The sequence below is a fragment of the Parus major genome, chromosome 1A (assembly GCF_001522545.3).
Source record: "Parus major isolate Abel chromosome 1A, Parus_major1.1, whole genome shotgun sequence".
NCBI classification, from domain to species: domain Eukaryota; kingdom Metazoa; phylum Chordata; class Aves; order Passeriformes; family Paridae; genus Parus; species Parus major.
In genome coordinates, this window is record NC_031773.1 from 64,674,354 (window position 1) to 64,698,851 (window position 24,498).

Here is a 24,498-nt window from a genome sequence, read left to right on the forward strand (position 1 = left end):
GATTCCTGTTTGATATGTTTTCTTTCCTTGATTTTGCAATACTGTCCTTGCCTCTTTCTTCTCCTACCTTTGGGCCTGCTTCTTCTATGTATCTTTTGGGAGATTGTGTTCTTCTCATAACATTCCCTGGGGCAGTGCTTTCCTCTGCTTCAATTTTCTTTTATCTCCCTCACAACCTGTTCCTTCACACTCATCTCCTCCAATGACCTCAGCTGCAACCTCTCCATCAACAAAGCACAAACCAGCCTGATCACCCATTCTCCAGCCCATCTCACACATAACTCAGCTTCCCTAACATCTCCCTGAAGTCTCAGCATCAGCTTAGAGGGATAATGGCTGAAACTGGTAACCTGAATCTTTTCAGCCCAAAATTCTCAGTGTTGAAGCACCCACTTTTCTTCTGTGACTTCATCTCTAACATCTCCTCTCAGTCTTTAAACCTTTCCAAAAGGAACTGTATCTTTTCACTTTTTTTGTTCCCCCAGTTGCACTTCTGAGAGCATCTTGTTCTTTTGCATCCACACAAGCACAGGTTACGTGCAGGTCCTTGTTAAGGCATCATCTCTGTCCTTGCTAGTGACAACATACAGTTTTTAGCCTAGCTAAAACTGTGTTACTAACGAAGGTCTTCCTGCAAGGGCATCTTCATTGGTCTGTCCTTGCTTGCTCTCTTTACCCAGTGTTCCCTCCTCTCTCTGAATCCCTTCATTGGCTTCCTCTAATGTGATACTGAGTCAAGGTTTATTACACTAAGGTCTTTCAGTAATTCTTTTCCTGCTTTTTTCCACATACCTTTATGCATTTCATCACACTCTGAACTAGTTCGTGTCTTTTCTTTAACAGAAAAAAAAAAAAAAAAGACAACAAAAAGCTTTCTGTATAAATTTTCAATCTTTTCTTGTGTAAAGAAAATTAGTCTTGTAAAAAAAATATTTGGTGATCTAATTTCCATTAGCAGACAAAATAGCTTTGATATTCTGGTAATTTCTCCTGAAACAGTGCAACAGAATGAAGCGTGCTTCTTGTTTCTTTTACCAATGCTTTTATGGTTTATTATCAAAATTAATTTATTATTTCCTATATAGGCAGCAAAAAGACATTAAAAAGTATGTATTAAAAAAAAAACCTAAAAATATGCTATATGGATCCCAGTGGCATATGTGGTCATCCAGCATGCTGGTCCAGGTGTGCTCTCCCAGAACGGCATAAATTGCTTTTTGCAACAAGTTGGAACATTGTAATTGCAGAAAGATTCCTGAAAACCCTTCTGTTACTGGCTTAGCTGGGCATTTCCTCTGCTAGAGCTGCTATCTTCCACACAGTTCTGATGTCCCTGTGATTTAGTGGAACAACCACTAAAGCCTTCTGGTACTGTCTATGCCCTTTGGGGTTTTCCTCCCTTATACAAGCCCTTCCCTTTCTTTACAAGACAGACTTTGTGAATTCTCATGGACTAGGATTGTAGCTGATTTGTCTTGAAAACTTCCCAGCACTTTTTAAGGAAACACCTAGCATTCCAACTATTAATAATAATAAAAATTATATTATGAGGAGAGCAGCAGAACTGCTTCTGGCAGAATTATTTGCAATCCTAATATCACATAGACAACGTGCTGTCCTGAACCTCTGCCCCTCCAGGTAAGCTGGGGGGTTGTTTTGATTTTCCTTCTCCAGTTCTGCTGCAGGCAGTTTTCTTTGCAGCTTCCACCCATTAATCTCAAAGTACTTTTACATAGTGGAATTAATTAAGAGTCTTACACACAAGAATTAATTAAGACAGTAGTAGGCATGTTTTATCATCTCCACGTTGCATAGGGGGAACTGAGGTGAAGAAAGAGTTACCCAATTCTTTCACAGAGCTGGGAATACTTGGGCATGTATCATATCTTCTCAACTCATCCTTTCTCTCTTTACAATGTGAGGCAAATAATCCAGTTTACCAAGTAAAATACCACTGACACACAGTCCTGTTCTTCAAAATGGAAACCCTTCCCTCAGGCAAATACCTCGGCCAGTCGAATTTCCAAACACATCCTTCTTTCTTATTTCAGACAGAAAGAAACACACGGCACGAAAAGCAAACTACTGTAACTCCTGTGGGATCTGATAACATTTATGCTCTGCTAAAGAAATGCCCCAATAACTGAAATCTGTAATCTTATCATCCTGTTTTAACAGACTCTCCCTTTTTCTCAGCATTCACATGTATACTTCTGTTTGATCAAGAAAGAAATAGAAACCTAATGACTTGGGATTTTTATCTACAGCTCATAAAGCCTTTGCAGAGCTGATATCCTGCTTCTGAAATACACCAGTGCCACCTTCAGACCATGTGAAATAGGGCTTTTTCACAACCCTCCATATGAAAGCTGCAGTGATTTTTCTTTTCCTCTGGACAAGTCCTGCTGAAGCACATGTATGAACCTGAGCAGAATCTGCACGTTCACATACCAAAGCACAAGTGTTCAGTGGGAACAGTAGTCATTTGTTTTCATAAATAAACCTTAATAGAGAGCAATCAAATGCTCCTTTTTAATACCTGTCATGAGAATTCCAGTGTATTCCCCTGCCACTGCCCAAGCAGCTCCCATTGGGCAGAGCAACACATCAGCTGGGATCTTAAATCATTTGCCAACTGCTCCTGGTTACATTAGGTCCCTCATCATTTTAGAACTAAGCCATTTGCATTTTTAGTTAGAGCCAGTTCTGAAAAAAAAAGTTAAAATACTTCTCATATTAAGGAATAGGCCTCTGGTATTTTGAATAAAAAATTATCTGTGATATTAGTTCAAATAACACATTGGACTGAAGAATATGAAATCAATACTGGCTTGAAAATCAAGGTAGGAATTAATTACTTGAATTGATTTCTTTGACCTCGTCCTACAGTATAGTTAAAAGAAGAAAGTAGGCAGAAAACACTACTCACCCACTGTCATACCATCCATGTAACGCTTGATGATATCAAATGAATCTCTTAGATTTCCTTCTGTAATGTCAAATATGATATCTGCCTGGTTGGCCGGATATGTAGGTGTGATGGCACGAAGAAAAATAATCTCTGCAAGTAGAGTGTCACAGAATGTCACAGAATGTCACTGACAAGTATTTGAAAACATCACTGAAGAATTAAACAAAATTTGATCCAAAATGACTTGTCCTCACAGTTGGTGGAAGACATTCCCCTCCCTTACCACTCCCAGTTTGTCCTTTAAAATGGAAAGGCAGAAGATCTAAGGGAAGTGAGGATTTGGATGGATTTGTTTTCTACTCCTATTTCCACCATGCCCTGAAGCTAAAACACTCTTACTTTTAAAATCCAAAAAGATTGCTCTTAAGAAGCCAATCAGATTTCCAGTATGTACCCAAAGAGGATAACACCAAGGATCCACAGGCTGGGCTGAGGAAGGGACCAAAGAGATAAATCTCTCCACTCCAATTCCCCTAGGCAGTTACACAAGGTATTGCTATTAAGAATTAAAGAGTCCTTTGGAGGAGGTGTTTAAGTTTAAAAATAAAAGTAAGACTATTTTCATGTCCCTTGTGAGGGATGGAGTTATTATTACCCTCTTTATTATCCTCACTCTATAGATGATGAAACTAGACTTGGAGCTATAAGAATTAACCTGAGGCCATGCACTGAATTACAGTTTACATCTTCTGGGCTTCAGCAGTAATCTCAGATCACTAGGTCTCATCTCTTCTTATTAAAACATGAGGATGGACTAATGAGGTTTGGGAAGCATCCTGGGCGAAACCCTTAGCTCTGCTGCCAGTACACCTGGTGAAGCTGAAGGGGTGTGTATGGGAGCAGAAGTGGCCATGGGGCATTCCTCCATTCCCTGTGAAGCAGGGCCAGCCAAGGCCTGACAGAACCTACACGAGCTCTACATCAGTGGTTAAATTGTTCCTGTCTGGGCAAGGACTGGGATGTCTTTTTTCCCCACTCCTGCCTGGTGCAGAGGGGAAGAATCAACTTTGGCTTTCATTTAGGACAACTTTCTGAAACAGCAAGGCTGAGACTTTGGGTACAACAGAAATGACGATTTAGGGCCTTTAGAGACCCCTCCAAAAGAACCTTTCCTACCTCCATATCCTTTTCTCTGTGTCTGTGCCACTCAGTAAGATGCTGAGAGCAGCAGAGCTGCAGGCAGTCATCCCACTGATGGCTGCATTGCCAGAAAATCCATACAAATGGCAAGGAGCAAAAACTGGCTCTTGATCTGTAAGTCTGTAGTTTTTATGTGAACTAAGAAAGTGAGTGAAAAGTGAGTATAAATCTACAGGACTTAAAAACTTGCAGGTACTGCAGAGGACGGCCACTCAGGTGCTTTTTGAAATTCTTGTCTCATAAACATTCTGCCAAGTTCTTGGAATTTCCCTTCCTTTAATCTATAACAAACAACACTTTGTTCGTAGGTCAAAAATCAGCCAATCATCATATATTTTCATCAATATAATTTATTTTGTGATTAATGTCTGCATGTAAGGTTTTTCTTGGAACAAGTGACCTGTCAGTAGCAAACAACTGGTCATAGACAGATGAGAGAAATATATTTAGTACCTTGTTCCTACAGCAAAACCTGCAAACAAGGGAAGAAAAAATGTCATGGGGCATATGGCTATTGTGTGAGTAAATGTGGTACATGGGAATTCAGAGTCAATATTTCCTTAGATTGGAAAGCACTATGAGTTAGAGCTCAGAATGACTTTCTTTCCTCCATAAAATTAAAACTCCTGGATATCAAAGGTTTTAATTAAATGGATAGTAAGCTATAATTTGAAGCTGTGCAAACATTTACTGCATCAGTAGCAAGCCTGGCTTTAGGCAAGGATTTCCGGTGGAGGTTTTATATGCTGTAGTCTATTAAACAGAACAAGGAACAAACCACTTACCTTCAGGTCTTGTAAATTCTCTGAACGTGGGCAGTGAAATGACAGTGTGGGAAATTGTGTGGACTGGATCCAGCAGACAGCTGACATCATTTGGTCGACAAGACTTGATGCAACGGATGGTATCTGTCTTTTCTAGTCTGACACTAGGAGAAACAAAAAGTAATTAATATATAGACTGAATATTAAATACTTTGTGTTTTGCAAACTAGGGAGCTAGAAACTATAGTTGATATAAGTGTTGATTCTTCACCCCAAAAACTTAGACAAACGCAGATCATCAGAACTTCAGGAGCCCTGAAGAACTTGGTTTGCCTCAGAGTTGCAGTCAAAACCTTCTCAAACCCAGTTCTTCAAGCCAGGCACATGAAAACAAGAACTGTAGTGCCCAAGATGCCATGTAATGTCCCTTTCCAAGGACAAACAGTGACAACAATGAGACCCACACCCTCAGCTGGCCTGGTTTCAGCAGTTTCAGTGGAGGCACTTTTTCTTGCACCAGCCTTTTTCACTCAGTCATATAAAACAGAAAGAATTGTTTCTGTTTTAGAATCTTGGCATAAATATGTAAAGGGCCAACTTTCATGATTATTGGTGTAGCAAGGGCCATAAGAGCCTCTTTTAAGTCTTTTTTTCACACCCTCCCTTTCCATCTGAAAGTGAGAAAACAGAAAGGAAGGGAAACTAGGGGAGGAAAAAACTTAACCACATTATTTAAAACCTCAAAGGTTGAATTCTGAGTTTGGGGAAATGGTAAAGGTCATTTCATATTCCGTCTCAACCAGCTGCTCATTCGGCCTTGAAAGTCTATTAAAAGTTAAATGACTTCTCACCCTTGTCCACTAGAGTGAATTGAAAGTCACTTACAGTTCAAGAACTTCACACAATGCCCACTCTGTGTTCACGAGAGATGAAAGGGCTGTGCTGGGACTTAAAGTGGGACTAAGCCCCACAAATTATCTCAACTTTGACCTGACCATTTCTACATATTTCTAAGTGGAAAAAGAAAATACTGCAGTGTTGAAGGGGGGAAATTGAAAGATTAGAAGTGAGAAAAATTTGCTGAGTTAAAGGGAAACCAAAAAAGGGAAGATTTAGTTTGCTATATACCTCTAAAAAAGAATTATTCTTGTTATTTTCAAAATGTGTTATCCCAGCCCACACCTACAAACCATCTTTTTTCTGATGTTCAAAGGGACTTTATGGCTCTATTTATAATCAATATATCAGTAATTTCTTATTACATGTTCCCACCTCTGCTCATCAAAGAAAATGGAGCCAAACATGCTGATACTGTGTGAAGTTAAGTAAGGGGAAAACACAACATCAAGGAACTCGTGCTTCAACAGATGTGAACTGGCACAGTCCATAAGGAGGCAACAGAGCTGAGTTAATAAACACCAGCTGAGCCTGATATTCACACTCTGAACTTGATGCTTTGAGACTGGCCAGGATATACAGGCCAAAGAGACCTTTTACTTCCCACCATTATATGTCTACAGAATCTTGTCACTTCCTAGACACCTCATTTATAAACAGTGGCTTGTATAACCTATTTTGGAACACTATTACTGATGAAGCACTGTTAGAATGCATAGAACATCCTGAATTACCATAGCTGTATTAAGGTAATAGAATTTGTATGCAAAAAAACATTGTGGTGTGAGTGTCTCAGGCATTCAGTAGTGGTTTCCTTTTGCTTCTTCCTGGGAATAAAAGGGAGCTTTACTCTTGACTTCTGCTGAAACAAAAGGAAAATACAAATATTTCTAAAATACTTTGCCAATAAAGCCATAATTTTGTGTAAGATGAAGTCTTAAGTAAGACTTGTGTTCATGATCCTCATTTGTGGGATAAAGCCTTCTGACACAACTTTGGTACAGATCAGAGGATCTCAATGGTCACAAGTGATTTGTGTTAGTTCTCATTTAAACTGAGTTTCTAGATCCATCCAGTTCATAACCACACATGTCACAGATAAATGTCTGTGTCAACTCTATTTCTTTGCACCTTTTGTCTCTCCTCTTACAAATCCCTCTTTTTTTTTTTTCTTTGCATGCTCCATCCACAGCGCTAAACTGGAACTTGTTCTTTCATTATACTCACTATCTGATCTCCTTTCTTTTACTATCCCTGCTAATTGCCTCATGCCAGCATATCCAAAGTGCAGTTGATAACACTTTGTTTTCTCATTGCTTCACCTTTTGGACATCTCCAAACTGAACTAACTTCTTTGACAACAAACATCTATTTCAAATCCTGGTATTTGCTATAAATTATATGCTCTGTTTTAATAATACTTTATAATTTTATCCTTACACATCATCTTTGTATTTCATCTTCTGATTAGCTGATGTTTTCCTTTTTCCTCATGTTCTCCTTCAGTGGGGACTGTGACTGGCAGAGATTTTGTCCTCAGTGCTGAGAACTTTTTTATTTGCATCTTTCCTTCAAGTTTTCTGCCTCTAGCACAAATTGCAGCTTTGGAGATCAGCTTCCCTCTAGGCATTTTCATTTAAAAAGAAGAAAGTTAAGAAACATCTCAGCTTCTCTGGTTATTTCCTGAGAATATTTTTTTTCATTCTTCTAGGGTCCTGATACGATTCTTTTTCATATTGTCTGTTAGATTCAGTCAGTAAGTTCATTGGACCAGGAGCTGTGGCTTCATTTTCATTTGGAAAATATAAATAGCACTATGTAACTACATACATGCTCCTGGAAGTCCCAGTGACACTGCAATGTTCAAGCATCTAACACAGGGGAACGTGGGCTTTGTGTTCTTGAATTCCTTGCTAAATACAATTAATGTAGCAGCATTTTACAGCACCGAGGGCCAAGTTCTCAAACTCCCTTCTTTTCCTGCCAAAAAAATACATATTCATGTTTGCAAAAATGAAGTTTATTTTTGAATATTTATCCTACTTCATTATGGCCTCATAAGGAGCTGGTAGCCAGAGGGAATTTACATTCAGCTTCTGTGGTAGTAATAAACCCCATTAGCACAAGCAGCACGGGCTTGTGCTCTCAGTATTCAAACCTGGGACTCTATCCCCACTGGCAACTTCTGGCAGCTTTATAAAGATGTGTCAACAGGCTTATTAAACACTGGCATTCCTTATGTGACTGGAACTCCTATCAGCCAGCTGGGATAAACTTTGCCTTGGGGAACATGTAATATTCTGGCAGAGTGCTGTGATCATGCACCAATCCAGGCGCTGGCTGATGATGAGCCTGAGAGCCTGCAGCTTCCAGTTAATGGAGTAATTCCTTGTGCTCAGGAGATTAAGGCATCTGATCTTGGTTTAGGAGTTTCCCAGTTTCTACCCTTGTACCCTGGCTGTGCTGTCAGCACATACACAGTGAGGTATTTTTCCTACAGATGCATTTGCATGGATTATTCCCTGTTCTTCTATGGAATGACTCTTCTGCCTGTGTAATGAGCAGCAGAGATAACTGAGCCCAGGGTGATGTAGAACATTAATTTTTGGATCATATCTCTGGGACTGAGCCTTTAATATTTATCAGCACAAGGACTGTGTGTAATAAATAAATGCTCTTCCAACTCAGAAAACAAAAGAATTCCAATGAAATTCCAGTTGTATCTGTCTACATTGTTCTTGACAGCCTAGAAGTAAACAAAGAAAGTCAAAGTAAAGGAAGAAAGATTTGGATGTTGGAATTCTGACTGACTTTTCAGGGGACTTATGGTTTGGTGTGACAGTGGCTGTGGATAAAGTCTTTAATGGTCAAAATTTATCCATTTTAATATGATAGCTGGAGAGACAAAAGTGTTATGAGACAAATCAAATATATTTTTCAAATGTTCCTGAAGATAGGACTGTTTCAGGATATAGCTTGTGAAACAGAAAGGAGCTCTCTGCTAGTAACTGAATGCTGTTATGAAGTTGATTGCTGTTCTGCTCTCATTAGTTTTCCCATTCAGCAAAAACTCCACAGAAAGCAAAATCAAATAGCTCAAATAAATGTTCTTTAGAGGAGATTATATTTTGTATCATCCTTAGAAGCAAGAACAAGGATCTGTACCTGGTGGAAATCAGCATTAGCTCACAGGATACAACACAGCAACAATAATTAGGACAGCTTGAGAATCTGGCTGCACACTTTTATACTGACTGATGTGCTGGGGCACCTCAGGGGTCCTAATGGCCCAAGTTATGCCCTTTTAACAGATTTTCAGAAAATGTACACTATTTGCCACGTAAGTGATGAAATTTTCTAGAGATGTCTCAGTTGAGACAGTTCAAAATATGTACCTATTTCCTTTGGAAAATTTAGACCTAAACGTATGTAACTGTGTATGATCAGATGACTCCCCTACTGTGTGAAGGAAATTAATAGCTCTCAGTCCCCAGGATGTTCACATAATGAACTCTTAGACACCCACTTCTGCTTTGTATTATGATGCAGAGAACACAGAAGAATCTCCACAAATTAGGATGTTCAATTATAGGGTAGAGTGGAAAACTGTAATGATGATGGAAAATAAAATGCAAGTGCAGCATGCAACAGATGAACTAAAACTTTATTAAAATTGGGGGGGGGGGGGGGGAGCTACTCCTAGAAGAGAAAGAGTAGCCAATGATGACTGTAAGTTAGGGATCAAAGCTCTGCAGAGACAAAGATAAAAAGTTTGGCAATAAATGTGTTGACAGTTCCATGGCGGGAAAGTCGCATTTGAATTGTCAGAAGAAGGTCTCTGGGCTCTGTGATTTGACGCTGCATGACCACAAGGCCACTGTGGTTGTTCACTTTTTTTATGGTGAAAAACCCCTCCTGGTTCCCGCTGATGATGGACAGCTGAATTTTATCCCCAGGGACAGCATTGGAAGGACCCATGCGGAAAATGTCGGTGGGTACTTGAATGTTGGTAGGAAAAGAGAGGTGATAGTAGGTTATTCTCAGAGGCAGGCTCTGGCACTCCTTATTTTCATTACAAGGCAAGCGATCACAGTGACTGCAAGAAAAGTGAGAACACAAGACAAGAGGAAGATTAATGCACATTTAGTGAGTGGGAGGGAAAGCAAGGGTAGTGGGGGTGGGAAAAGATCGGCTGACTTGCATCCTGTATGCATTCTTCAGCCTGGCACCTCACCCATATTGCAAAGGGATACGAATTCAATAAGGATGAACTTGCCTGCAGTTGGAGCTTTGGGAGAAGCATTGCCATTGTGAGAAGTGTTGCCCTTGCTCTGCACGCACAGATGGATCAAGTCTGGCACCTCAGTGGGAGTGAGAGTTTATTTTCATTTACATCAGCCAAGCTCTCCTAGGGAGAACACTGGCACTTTTTTCCCCCTCCAAGATTTATTATTTTGCTGTTTTGATGTATGTTCAGTAAAGGAAGAGATTCTAAGTGGTTAGGGAGTTGTCTGTGTCCTGTTTGGGATGTCTGGCTGTATTTTAAGACTGAGTGAATTATTCTGAAAACCATGAATGTCCAAGGAGTTGGTCTCTGAAGATGAACATTTCCTGCTGATATGGCACAGTATTCCTCTGTACTATCAGAACCAACAAGAGTCAATCTAACACCCATATAGGCAAGCTCTGAAAACAAGATCCAATGTCCTGATGTCTCCAGCATGTGGCCTACACATTCAGTCCCCTTTTATTCAGCCCTAAGTCATGGGAATGATTCTGGTGAGAGAGAAATTTGCCCTCTGTTCTTTCATTCCCTTAGCACTGTGTCACAGTGAAAAATCCAGAGCACTAGCATGAGATCACCCATGCAGGCTGGCAGGGAACAACAAACCAATACATCAGCATTCACAGTCTTCATGCATTCTGTTCCAGAGAGAAGTGAACTTTGTCCAGAAAATGTGGTAGACAGCTATGGGCATCCAAGTCACTGCTGTGTAAGTGTGTTATTCTTTACTAGCACATAATGAAGATCTGACATGCCATGGTACCAGGTGGGTTTGAGAAGTGTGTAAAGGATTGCATACTGGGAAAGTTTGTATGCATTTCAGATTAAAGATATGCCTAAATCACCACATAGGTATCCAAACATCCTTCCAAGCAGGTATGAAGTAAAGGTAGACAACAACAATCTCAGATGGATGATGAATTTGCAGAATTTCATCATGATCAGGTCAAACATTTAGCTCCAAACTTGCCTGGTGCAAAACTATTAATCAGTTAAATTATGTGCAAGAGTCTCTGTACACCAAGCAGTATTTGGTCCACAGGTTGAAGTTTTGGAACCTAAACAATGTCTTTCTTTACCAAGAAGTGCTCTGGCATAAAAGCATGGTTTGTTTCTTACTACCTTAAGTAAATCTGAGTGTCCATTTCATTACTTTATTTTGACATGAGTTTGTGCTCCTATCAGCAGTATCTGCTACCAAGAGAACTGTGGTTCATAAGTAAGCCCCACGTTGCTGCCAGTGCACGGTGATCTGAATTCCAGGAACTTCTCATTATATGCAAAATCAGCACTTTCAAGAAGACTAATTAAAAGTACCCTCAGTTCTTCAATTAACGTGTTGCATGTTTTCTTTTAATACTACTTGCAAACGTAAGTGGTTCTTTGAAGCAATTCTTTGAAGTTTTGAATGCATTCTTAATTTTATTCATGTGTTTAAAAATCACACACAAGTCCTCACAAGATGGCCAGCTAATTAGGTGTGGATACTCTTGAAGTACTTTCAGGTATGGAGAGCTCTGCATTATTTTCTGAAACATCATTAATAACTCCACTAAGGAGAATGACTTGGTGTTGTTGAAATCATGAGGCTACTTGGTTTTGCTGAAATCATGGAGCAAGTTGAGACAATTCCTTAACTGGAAGTATTTTCTTCAAGTACAACTTCTTAGAAGCATGTACATGCTTATGAGCACTTACACTCTCATAAAGGTGCTCTCCCTTATTATTTTATAAAAGTAAGACACATTTTTAAACTATGGCCAGAATTTTTTAAGAGAACAAAAACCCAAAGCTTCCACCTTTCAAAGACTTGAAAAAGGATGTTCTGTTGATTCAGAAAGTTATTTGTGAAGATAGATGTGCCTCCAGCTAGGAGCTAAAATTATTCAAATTTTATATCATGCTTTGGTGGTATACACTGCACACTGTACTGTAGGTTCAGTTAATGCAGTAATTGTTCCATCAAATAACCACAAAGGAGAGATAGAAAATTTTATTCCTTTCAAGAACCAGAGTTCATCCTGGGGTCACACACCACAAAGGCAAGAAGCAAAGAGCATTTCAACCCCAGTGTACTCTCTAGACCTTCAGTGGGCAGCAGGAAATCAGATGGTGGGGGAATCCAACAAGGTGCTGCTAATGGGAGAGCAGCCCAAGCCCCGGGTGCTGCCCAGCTCTGTGGGACAGGTGAGCTGCCTGTAGAGCTCCTGTGTCCTGCCACCACACTGAGAGCACGGGACAGAGCCAAGGGGCCCAGCAGGAGAGGGGAGTGCTGAGGGGGCAGAAAGTGCTGCCAGAGAAAACCAGCCCAGAGCCCAGGGGCAGCTGTCTTTGCAAAAGTCTGAAATCAGGTACATGGGCTACAAAAGTGTATACTGCTGCTAAATGTTTGTTCCTGGATTTGAACACAGTTATTTTAGCTCGCTTTCTACTCTCTTCTCTTATGTTTATTTATGTGGCTGAAATATTGGTTTCAAAGAATTACTCCCAGTTTGAATTTCATGTACCAAACACTGACAAAAAAAAAAAATAAATACCAAAACTAGAGGAATTACATTTGTAGATAATAAATGGAAAATTTTGTAATCAAAAAACAAGAAGAAAAATATTTTGTGCCTTCCCTCACGTTAATTTCTGAGTAAAGTTTCCACTTCATTGTGCTCAAAGGTGGTATGCAACAATTCCTCATGTACTGAAGGAAAACAAACTTTTCAGCAATATTTATGGCTTTATGATTTACTTCTTACAGGGAAACCAGCTCAACATGCTGAGCAACTAACCAAGTTTGTAAGTGAGCTATACCCTCAGTATACATTCTATGCTGCAGATTTCCAGAACTCCAGAACTGTCTTCCAGGCCTCCTAGAATATATTCCACTACAAAGGCTCTTGCTTGTGCTATCATTGGTGTGCACTTCTTTTCAGCAGGTTGCAACACACTATGAGGTCCAAGTGAGCCTTCTCCACATCATGGGTATTGATGCTAATGATCAGCTGTGCAGGGAAGTGGTTTTTGCCTTAAACAGACCAGAACTTTAAGGAAATGAAACCAACTGATAGTTGGTCTTCATAGAAAATTCTTAACCAGAGGAGAATCTGGAGCCCTGTTTCAGGAAGGAAAACAGGATACAGGAGAGTAGTAGTGAGGATGGACAAGCACCCTGTGTGCTCCTCCTGTCTGGAGATGGAAAATCTCTAGAACATTTCAAGCTGTAGAGGAGACAGAACTATATTCTGTTTCGCCTCAGCACTGAGCATTTACATCCTATCTTTGTGTCCTTCATCTATCTTTCCTAATCTAGTTTCTTCTCCCTATCCCCTCTCCTAGACTATGGCCCTTGCTGCTCACTCAAATATTTGGCATCAGGACTGTCTACTCAGCCAGTGCCAATCCTCCTTTTCTTGCTCCATTCTCTCCTGGATGATATATAGTTCTTTCAGTATCCACCTCACAGCCCGAAGCACAGATCCTTTCCCTCAGGATCTTCGTGTGGCCATCCCACACAAAGGATTATTCCTTCCTCTGATGGTCCTCATCCAAATTTGGAATAGAATTATGGGATCATTAAAGGATGGAAAATATCTCCAAGACCATCAAGTCCAGCCTTGACTGATTTCCACCTTGTCACCCAGACCAGAGCACTGAGTGCCACGTCCAGCTATAGGGACAGGGACTCCATCACTTCCCTGGGCAGCCCCTGCCAATACCTGACAACCATTTCAGTGAAGAAATTCTTCCTGATGTCCTCTTGTCTTGTCACTAGTTCCCTGATATCAATCACCCTTGACCATAATGTCTTGACCCCTATGGTTGCCCCCTTTCTCTCTAGTTTTACCCCATTTTACCTGCTACCCCTGAAGCATCTCCAGGCTCCTTCACCTCACCTTGACATACCTTCAGAGCCTTCCCTCCCTACATTCAGCCTCCTTATCTCAAAGTATGCATTTCTTCTTACCAAGTTGGCTCCTCTCACCTGTGCTAGAAGCAGCTCGCTTATCTGTGAAGCTGGGGCTGTGTCTGGCCCAGGACAGACAGACTGGGCTCCTCTCCTCATGTGGGAGCAGGCTCAGACAGCCTGGGGAGTTAGGCCTGCATGTCTCAGACTGCTTTGAAGGGCAATAAGAAGCTCAGGATCACTAAATCAGAAGTGAACTCTTTGTTGCTGGAAGAAAAAGACCTCTCTAGTGATAGGAAGAATTAAATTGCAGTAAGGCAGATAGCCAAACACAAAGACTGATTGCAACTGAGGCTATGAAATCCTTATCATTCAAGGACTTGAAGGAAAAGTTAAATAAAGAACTCTCAGAAAGATTCCAGGTACATCTGAGCCTATTTTGGCATAGAAGAGTGGATTAAGTTTACCCATCAAGCTGTTAATTTCCTAAGGTTTATGAAAAAAAAAACAGGGCTGAATGCAATTTTACAAAGTTTGTAATTTCAAATGTTTCAGAGGATTTTGGTAAGGATGACAAAAAGCACAAAAGCAATTTCCTAGTAAATTTCAGATTTCTGCTCCATACCATGACAGCAAACTGTTAAAATAATTTTTAAAAAGTATCACCAAAATGTCTTTAAAATACACAAAACAGCGTGTTCCTCTCTACATTTGTTCTTGGAAATGGGTGAACAGCTCTGGCTGAAATTTGCCAAAACTTGAGCCCGAGTCAGACACCTGGCATTTAAAATTTCAACCATTGGTTACACTTTGGCAAAATTTTAAGGAATTAAAAACACGTCTTAATAATGATAAGCACCAGGAAACCTTAATAATATGCAGGCATGTCTAGAAAATACAAATAGTTCCCCATTTGGCTCAATGCAGCACACACCTGACATGTTGCCATAAATGCTTCTTTATCTTTTCTCCTATTTTTGTTGGCTTAAATATTAGAAATGTTTCAATGCCATATAAAGAGAAGGTAATTGTTATGCAATTTGAAAAGAAAAATGGTTTGGCAAGGCAGTGCAGCAAGCTGAATTCTATTATGTGGAGCAGCAGATCTTATCTTTCCTGGGGAAAAAACCAAGCCTATGGACTGATCAATGAAAAACAAAAAGCAGAATTTAAGTAAAAGAGATAAGGCCTTCAATGAAATTGTTAGCATTTAGATCAGGCCAGGCATTTTACTGTCTTTGGGGAAGATAACACAGACTGTTTCTTCCTGGAGCTCAGAGTATCTAAACAGCATCCTGAGGTTTCAGCCCATAGCCTGGGATGATACTGCAATTACTTCACCCCTGCAGCATCCACCATGCAAAAAACTCTCCTTTACAGGTATTGGGTAAAGAAGCTTCTGGATCACTGTGTGCTGTTGCCTGCACATAAGGATTTTAAAGAAAAATAAAAATAAAGAAGCTTGGATTTACAGGACTGAGGCCTATTAAATCATAGCTATTCCAAAGAAAGTAATGGGGAACAGGGTAAAAAAAATGCCTGAGTTGCCAGCTTGATGGGAATGGAACAATATGTTGTCTTTCTTATGTACCAAGTTGGTGAAACTGGAATGTGTTTTGAATAAAAAGGAAAGAAAAAATGGTATCTGTACTAGATGTGATAAGAAGCCAACTCCTTTGATTCTAGAGCCTGTTGAAAAAGCAATTTAATGCCATTATCATGCAGAAAGTAACAAAGATATTCTGGCTATACATCCCTGCTGGGGTGTATATGCAGAACTGATTCAGTCAAGGAGATGTAAAGTAGTTTGGATGTAAAAAGCGTGCTAAAGAGCTATTTTATGAAAGTGCTCCCCAGTGAGCACCAGGTAATCTCACCCATAAACCCTGACTCCAGCACACTGGTACAACATTCGTGTCCCAGCTGAGAGCACCTGGCAGAACTGCTGCACTTCATCGCCGGTAACAATGAACTCACATTGTCTTTATGCAAACACATTTTCAACAATGCATTTAGTAACTACCTGTAGCTGTTGAGGGGGAAAACCTAATAAATCCAACAAGATTATAACTAAAGGAATTAAAATAATTAGAATTTCACTGAGCAACTGTAGGATTTGTGTCTGACTCAGCCTAATTATAGCCTGAACACATCAGAAAGATCTCACCCTATGAGTAGGTTTGAGTTAGGCAGAGTAAACCTGATTTACGGAGCCCAACAACCTAGACACAGAAAAACAATTCAGACATTCTACTGTTTTCCCAAAAGATTGCAAATAGCCAATGATGTAAAATACAGACAAGTGAGAAAATGAAATGGAATGTGTATTTTATAAGTTGAACTCCGTAAGAGTAGAAATCTGCTAATTCTGCCTAGTGGACCATTGCATGTTGCATTTTTTAAAAAATGTGGATACCAATGAACCCACAGTCTTGCAAGTAAAGAGAACATCTGCATCATGAGGCACTGCTTGGTCACTGATGTGGCAAATGTAATTTAAAATTTAATTCCTATTAGCCTTCTCAGAACACAAGCATATTTTATAAATAGCTGGGTTTACACATGAACTTTCTCTCCAGCATTCTGATCAAATAAATTTGCTGTGCCACTTATATGACATTTCAAAGACTAAGGCCCGAATGCAAACTAACTAATACCCACAAAATTCCTAAGATGAACATGAGTGTTGGTTTCATTCTACAGAGGAGGCACAAAGTACTCAGGTCTGTCTAACAGATGGTGGCCATACCAACACTGACTGGGAAAAGCAGTAGTGGGCTGATAACAAATGTGATTTGTTTGGTTTGCTCCCTGGCTGGTGGAGCACACACTTACCTGAGTACAGGACACACAGGGGGATCATAAAGCAGCCTTTGGAAGAATGGCTAGTGGCCAGAAAGCCACAGGACAGGAGGTAAAGCATCACCTTCACCAGCCATAAACTTCAGCTACACATCTGAGAGTTTTCAACAACTTCTCTCTGCTGGCACTATTTGATGGGTATAAAAGAGCTGCCAGCTGCCCCTCCTCCCAGAGCTGTCTCCTATTTTCTGTACCAGAATGCACAGACTATCTCTGAGCAAGGTTAGAGACACAGTTACGACCCTTGCTAGGATTACCAGGTTTTGTAATACAGGTGAAAATTGGATACAAATTGAAAGAGGGGAGATTTATATAAGATATTAGGAAGAAACTTTTCATTGTGAGGGTGGATGCCCCAACCCTGGCAGTGCTCAAGGCCAGGCTGGATATGGCCTTGAGCAAACTGGTCTAGTCAGACATGTCCCTGCACATGGCAGAGAGGGCTGGGAATGGATGATTTTTAAGGTCTATTCTAACCCCTTAATATTCTATGATTCAATTAAATGGTACCAAAAATATGACATTCTTGCAATGCTTTGCAAGAGTACAGGTGAGAATTCAGAGAGGGAGCTAAAAAGATTCCTTTAGCTGAAGTGTGACAGTAAGGAAAGACTGTGTGTGATTCTGAAATAAAAGCCAAGAATTTCAAAGCCGAAGGTAGGCCTCCCATCATGCTGCCTGCAAGGGAGCCAGCCAGAGAGTATCTGCTTGTGGCTCTGGGGATCATTATGGTGCAAATCTTAGAAAGAGGAGCATGAGAAAGAAACCAGACCTGTGTGTGCAAAACATAGGGTAGGCCTGCCAATACAATACATATTTGCTAGAAACTGCTGTGTGTTCAGTTATCAGTGGCATGACATTAAGGAGATAATGCCACCAAAAACCTGTTTGACCTTGAAAAATAAGGTACTTACGTATCTCCTGACTTGCGGTAATTCTCGGGACATTCCAAAGACAGGCAGCGAAAGCCGCCCTGGATGTTAAAGCAGGTCTCATTGAAAGAGCAGTTGTGGCTTTCTGCAACACACTCATCGATATCTGCCAAATGGAAACAGGGCACTGGATTAAACATGTGCTTTTCCTCTCCTTGCAGATGCCAGACAATGACAGTGTCCTGTTAGATACTACAGGACATGGGGTGCAGTTAAACATCACTACAGGATGGCAAGGGGAGGGCAGAAGAACAAAGAAGAACACTAACCCAACCAACCAGCAAGAGGAAGAAAAGGAAGAGCAGCAGTGCCACTAAGTGGACAAGACCTAAATATTTGCTGACAGGTTTACAGCAGGCTATTTCCTTTTGATGGCTAAACTAACTCATAGCATTTCACCGTTGGGAATCTTCATTGTAAGAATTTTTTATAATTATTTAATAATGTTTTAAAAAGTAGTCTCTACTGAATTACTTTGTAAATGAAATGTCCTGTATATTTATTATAAAAGACTTTTTGCTTCAGATGTCTGGCTGATGTGTACTGCATTACCTATAATTTCATAGGAAAGGCATCTTTTAAACACAAAAACTGCTAGAACTTGTCAGAATTCCAGTGGGATCTCCCAGCAGCTCTTGAACCCACCTTGGCAGTTGCGTGCATTGGGTGCCAGCCTGTACCCAGTGGAGGGACAAGTACATTGAAAGCTCCCAGGAATATTAATGCACCGAAAGGAACAGATATGTCCTCCAGTGGGCAATGCACATTCATCAATATCTGCAAGGAAAAAACACCACTCATTTATTATGTGTTCATGGCATTCAACCCAGTGCACATGTACAGTGTTCCTGCTATGAGCTTCAAGCACAATTTGATGGTTCTAATTTCTGGGCAATGAAGAAGATCATCAGATAGGTGTGGCTTTAGCCAATAACAACTAATCAGCAAAGATTTTCAGGAATAAATGGAACTCTGAAGAAAATTAAAAGCTATAAGAGAACACAAGAGACAAAGTAATGGATGAGGGAAAGCACTTTACAGTGACATGTATTGCAGTGCTTTATAAAAGGGAGTCAGAGGAATATTTTTATCCTTGTTTTTACAAAAAGGAAATTAAAATTAAGTGTTCTGCCCAAGGCCTCACTGTTCAGTAAGTCTTGGAGACCTAAGTCCAAGTTCAGGGTCTTATCCGTGAGGTCACAGCCACATCCTCCTTGTATTCAGGAACACATTAGTTCAGAACCAGCCACAAAAATAATAATTTCATATAATAATTTCAATTTTATATATAGCTATAGCTATATATATATATATATATAATATTATATATATTTCAATCATAAATTCATAGAATAATTTCATACATTAAATACCTGGTAATATCATATATTACATATGTAACATAAATATGCTCATATCTTCACTGGCTGAAGACTAGAAATTCTGGTAGTTCCTCAGGAAAAAGACAAATTTCTGTCAAGTTACAAAAGTGTGCCAAGCTACAGTTCAGTGTAAGCAGCAAAAATGACAACACACATGCAAAGAGATCCCTCTGGAAAAGGACATGGGTGGTAGACCTTCATTGAATACAGTCTCACAAGAAAATACCAAAGAGACTCAAATATTTAAATGAAAAAATTATGTGGAATTGCTCATGTTTGTTACAGCAACAATAAGAAATGCCCACCCACTGTCTCTCTCCCTGCAGTGCCATGGGTCTCACCTTCACACGAAATGCCATCGATGTCACTGAGCTGGAATCCACGGCGGCAATAGCACTGGTAGGAGCCGTACACATTGGCACACTCTTGACTACAGGGGTTGTTCTCACACTCGTTCAAATCTGAAATGCAAAGTTACAAACCTGAACCCCAAATTTCTTGCAATATTCTTCACTCCTAATACTGGAATAAGACAACATTTTAGATGGTTGTTTGTTATTTTTATATTACAAAGGGATGGCACACATCACTGAGTAAGCTGGAAATAGGGGTCTCTGAGTGTTGCTCTTAACAAGGTCTGGCAATATAGGTTAATCTGCACTGTGCTGTAATTTCCTACTGCATTTCAAGGTGTGAGACTGGGAGGGAATATTTAGGCCAACACTTACGTTTCTGTGTCTGGATATCAGCAAGGCTGGTTTTTTGAAGGTTTTGAACCTGATTGAGTTGAGCCACCCTTCAAAGTGCAGCAAATGCAGACCCATACACCTCTGCATCACAGAATCACAGAACCATTCAGGTTGGAAAATACCTCCAAGACCATCGGGTCCAGCCTGTGACCAAGCCCCACCTTGTCACCACAGATGAGAGCACTGAGTGCCACATCCAGGTGTTCCTCAGACACCTTCAGGAGGGGAGCTCCACCACCTCCCTGGGAAGCCCCTTCTGATGCCTGACCACCCTTTCAGGGACGAAAATCTCCCTGATGTCCAGCCCGAGCCTCCCTGGCGCAGTTTGAGGCTCTGTCATCTTGTCCTGTCAGATGTGCCAGTCTAAGGGCGATATATTCAAGCTGTGGGCTATAGAAGCCTCGACTAAGAGCAGCAGCATTCATGTAATCAAAAGGACTGCACTGTGATGATTTCTCGTGCCATTCCAGTGCAGCCTTGCAAGCTAAAATAAAAAACAGCTGAAAGAACAATGAGCTGTTTCTCACACTCCACAACCAAAGCATTGACAGCCGTACCTTCACAGGATCTACCATCAGCTGAAAGTTTGAAGCCCATGGTGCACGTGCAGTAGTAGGAACCAGGAGTGTTCTCACACTTGTGAGCACAGAGGCGGCCTGGGTAGCGTCTGCATTCATTGATATCTGCAATGATGAACACACAGAGAGGTCTGTGGATTGGCTGGCTCACTGTGGTACCAGTTGGACAAGAAAGTGATTATAAAAGTTTAATTGTTCTTTTCCAGATTTAAATTTCATAATAAAGAGAAAAGAAATCCTCAAAATGGTTATTTAGAAGCCCCCCAGAGTATAATTGGATTAGATCTATACAGAAGAAAGTTGCTTTGATCTTCCAAAGGAATCTTTCGCTTATAAAAATATCACAGAAAACAATTACACACACTCTCACACCTTTTAACAGGATAGCAGATAACATGTTGACAATACTAACACAGCTTCCTTTGAAGTATCAGCAGTTCTTTAATATGGCTTTAGAGTCAGCCAAATAATATAGCAGTCAATTTTACATTCTGATGACAGAGGGCATGCAGAGAGCAGTAACATTCTTTACACAGGACCACTCTGTAAGTGCCATGGCTGCAAGTATTTAGTCTGATGCTGTAACTTACCAATACATGTCCTACTGATGACATCAAAAGTATAGCCAGCTTTGCACTCACAGCGGTAATTGCCTGGGGCATTGATACAAATGTGTCCTTCTCCACAGGGCTGGTTAGAGGATGAGCACTCATCCACATCTAAAACAAAAAGTGATTTGAAGTACACTTCTGAGTATGCAAATTGAGAGAACAGCAACATGTTAACATATTTTTTTGTCCCCTGGTGTTTATAAAGTATTTTGAAACAGAAAACAAGCTGTTATCCTGCTCTCAGCTTTTACAAGATCAGAGTCACAAATCCAAACTATCTGTACCAAAGCAGGTTAGCTCTAAGGTGTCTTTAATGTTGATGGACTTGGGAGGAAAGCGATGAAGTAACCAGGCAATCTTTGGAGGAATTTAGCTGCAAAATTGTTTTATTATGCACACTCAGGATTTGTGGGTCAGATCTTCATCTAGTCTAAGATGTCTGAGATCCAGAGTCATCAGTAGTGCTTTGATTAGCCACTCGCAGAAATTGAAAACAAATACAAAAATGCCTCTCTTTGCAAAAACCACCTCAGTTAAAAGCCAGCCAAATGTCTTTCAGTGCTTTTTGAATGGCTTCTGTAGGGCATTAAATTGAGCATGTGTTATCTCTGTACTAAGGAGATTTGGGACCACACAGCCTTGTTCCATTGGTGCAGTCACAGTCAATGCTATTTATGGGGGCTGATAATCATTACTCCTCTTCTCAAAATGTAGGGTTTCATGAGTTTTATGAAGGACAGAGGATGGATGCTTGTCATTCTTCACTTGCTGGCACTGCCATGAGGGAAAGAACAGGATCAAGAATTGACTGTGGGAATGATAAAAACCTAGGCAAAGCGCAAGAAACTGGTAAACATAAATTATATATGTGAGCTATTCTCTTAGAACTGCTTTTTCTTCCTGACTGTCACTCACCTACACATCTTGTTCCATCTTCATTGAGGTGGTAACCTCGGCCACAGCTGGGTGAGATTCGCTGGCAGGTAAAGGAGCCGTCGGTGTTAATACAGATCTGCCCAGCTGGGCACGGCATGTTGGTACTCAGACACTCGTTGATATCTACAAGAGCACAAGTCAGTGTAACTTTTTCCAGTCTCAAGAGGTTTAAGGTAAGATGCTCTAATTATATAACCCTTCAGAGAAAAGTTCTGCCTGTGGGAGAAGACAACTATTCATGACATTTAGCTTCACTGGTAGAATGCTTCTGGAGTGAAGACTGGGAGGTACAAAAGCCATTGATACCACAGAAAAGCAGTGGAAATTGGTGTAGATCTTGTATTTGTTTCAAAGCCTTTAAAATTCTCTGCTAAACATAAAAAGAGCTAATCAGCAATTCAATTCACCAGCTTAACTGGTTCTCTCTCTGAGTTCTGATTGAGCTCTTAGCTTCTACAGGATGATCAGAGTCACAAATCCAACAACAAAATCCCCTCAGCTCCACACAGAGCAGCACTTTGTTCCCAGTGTGTAAAGTTAGGCTATGAAACTGCCTAAATCTTTTGAGCAAATGTATTTTATGAGCCATTGGCATGCTGCAAACTGATGTGGCTTTACTGATGCCCACGACAGCAAGTTAATCAAAAGCTGCCACGGACCTGGCACTACCTGTGGCAGGTGTGCACCTTCAAAGGGTTTGCTGTGCACAGGCACTGCCCCCCCTCATTTTAAAGGCTGCAGTTTTGTTTTCAGTCTGTTTCCAGTGTCAGATTTCAACACTACAGGAGAACAAGGGGCTGGTAATGAGTGCAACTTGGCAGCCACTGCTGCTCGGCCAGTTCCACAAGTCCAAGACTTGCTACGCCAATGGGGGAATTAAAAGTTGAGTTGAGACTTGAAAATAATACTCAAGGGAATAACTGATAGATTTGTAGGTCACATTAGACAAATCCATAAAGAGTCTGCTGGAAACCAGTCATTTTAATGCATTTATATGCAGGGTATAATTCTGGTTTTGGGGAGTCTTGGAAAAAATGCATTGGCCTGACAAGATTGTCATCAGCCTTTAAAGTAAAACTCCTCTCCACAATATGATATAACTTTCCCATCTTTCTCATACACAATAAGATTATTGATAGGCTGTAATGTGGGACAGGTCTGGGAAGACCTACATGCCTGTAAAACCAAGCAGACTAACACCAAAGGGTGTTGCAGAGGACGTCAGCTTTCTACACAAAGCCTTAGCTAAAACCTTTTGGACAGAGTTAGATAAAATATATCACAATTTTTACAAATTTTGTTTCAGATAAAACACCCAAAGCCTTAAGCAGCTAACCACCTTAGGTAATGCACTCATTAAATATAGCGATCTAATATTGAAGTCCTTTATTTAAATGGCTTTCATCTGTCACTCTTACCTGTGGAAAGAGCAATGCATGCACAGATGAAGGATAGCTTGAGCAGCTCAGAGCCCACTCAGTGAAACCACAACTTTTCTCCCAGGCAACACCTGAGTATTTCCCAAGAAAAGAACATGCCTTACCAATACAGTTGCCTAGTGCATCTTGTATAAACCCACTCATGCACTGTAGCTTGGGTCGGCAGCGGAAAGATCCTGGAGTATTCTGACAGATAAAATCGGGGGGGCAGTTATGAGTACCAGTCTCACATTCGTCAATATCTGGTACATCACAAAAAAAAATTGTTAGCAGGAATTTGACAGGTTTTCCATTACATTTAAAACATAAGACATAGTTAAAATCATCACATAGATTAAACTTCAGCATATCTTCCTGGAATTCTGTGATCTAGGATCAATCTGACTTACTACCTCAAAAAAGATCTTAGTAAAACCAGGTAGGTTAAGATTTTTTTATGATTTTACGATTAATCTTGTATATAGGGGTGTGTCTGTGCACATTATGCTTTACAAGTTTAGTTCTCAAAACTAAATGATTCAAGGCTATTATAGAGTACCTAAAGCACCACATTCAGCACTGCTCAGCCTTGATTCAGCAGTGTGCTTAGCTTTGAAGTCAGGAAGATTTAATTACCCAAGTGCAATTTTAATTTTAATTTAGATCCAATGCAGATATTGTTCATTTCTTTCATAAGTGAATTAATTGGCCTTGATTCCCATCCATATAAAGGCTTGCAATATCCCTGCATTATCATGCATTAAAATGCACATAAATATGACTTCTGCTTACTTTAATATTTTACTCCAGTTCAGAATAAACAATAAATATTTGTGAATAAATTCTTGTTCATGTAAAGCAGATAAAGAAGACAATGGCAAATGAAGCTTCACTCACTAATATAGTCTTGTCCACATAAAGCAACTAAAATTTAATGTTTGCCATCTGGAAATGGGATGAAATCTCCTAAAGCTATCAAAATACAGAAACTCTCCAGCAACAGGATACCTCAGCTTTCTCATTCATGCAGTTGATACAAAAGTAGCCCTAGAGTTTTGTGGGACTTAAAAAATGAGTT

The 24,498-nt window shown here is 40.2% G+C and overlaps 1 protein-coding gene across 3 annotated transcripts in view; it reads right to left on the bottom strand.

The window, feature by feature from the left end:
* Positions 1–24,498, bottom strand: part of FBLN1 (fibulin 1) — a 79,740-nt gene that overhangs the window by 16,364 nt on the left and 38,878 nt on the right. For 2 of the 3 annotated variants that reach the window (XM_015626915.3, XM_033514660.1), the window contains exons 8-16: positions 23,546–23,683; positions 21,982–22,125; positions 21,046–21,174; positions 20,435–20,560; positions 19,470–19,589; positions 18,392–18,523; positions 17,729–17,852; positions 4,897–5,039; positions 2,930–3,061 (exon numbers count right to left, since the gene is read on the bottom strand). In XM_015626915.3, coding sequence (XP_015482401.1) covers positions 2,930–3,061; positions 4,897–5,039; positions 17,729–17,852; positions 18,392–18,523; positions 19,470–19,589; positions 20,435–20,560; positions 21,046–21,174; positions 21,982–22,125; positions 23,546–23,683 — 1,188 coding nt within the window. Of the gene's footprint in view, positions 1–2,929; positions 3,062–4,896; positions 5,040–9,418; positions 9,869–17,728; positions 17,853–18,391; positions 18,524–19,469; positions 19,590–20,434; positions 20,561–21,045; positions 21,175–21,981; positions 22,126–23,545; positions 23,684–24,498 lie in introns of those variants that run through there. The other variant, XM_015626916.3, reaches the window with a different exon arrangement.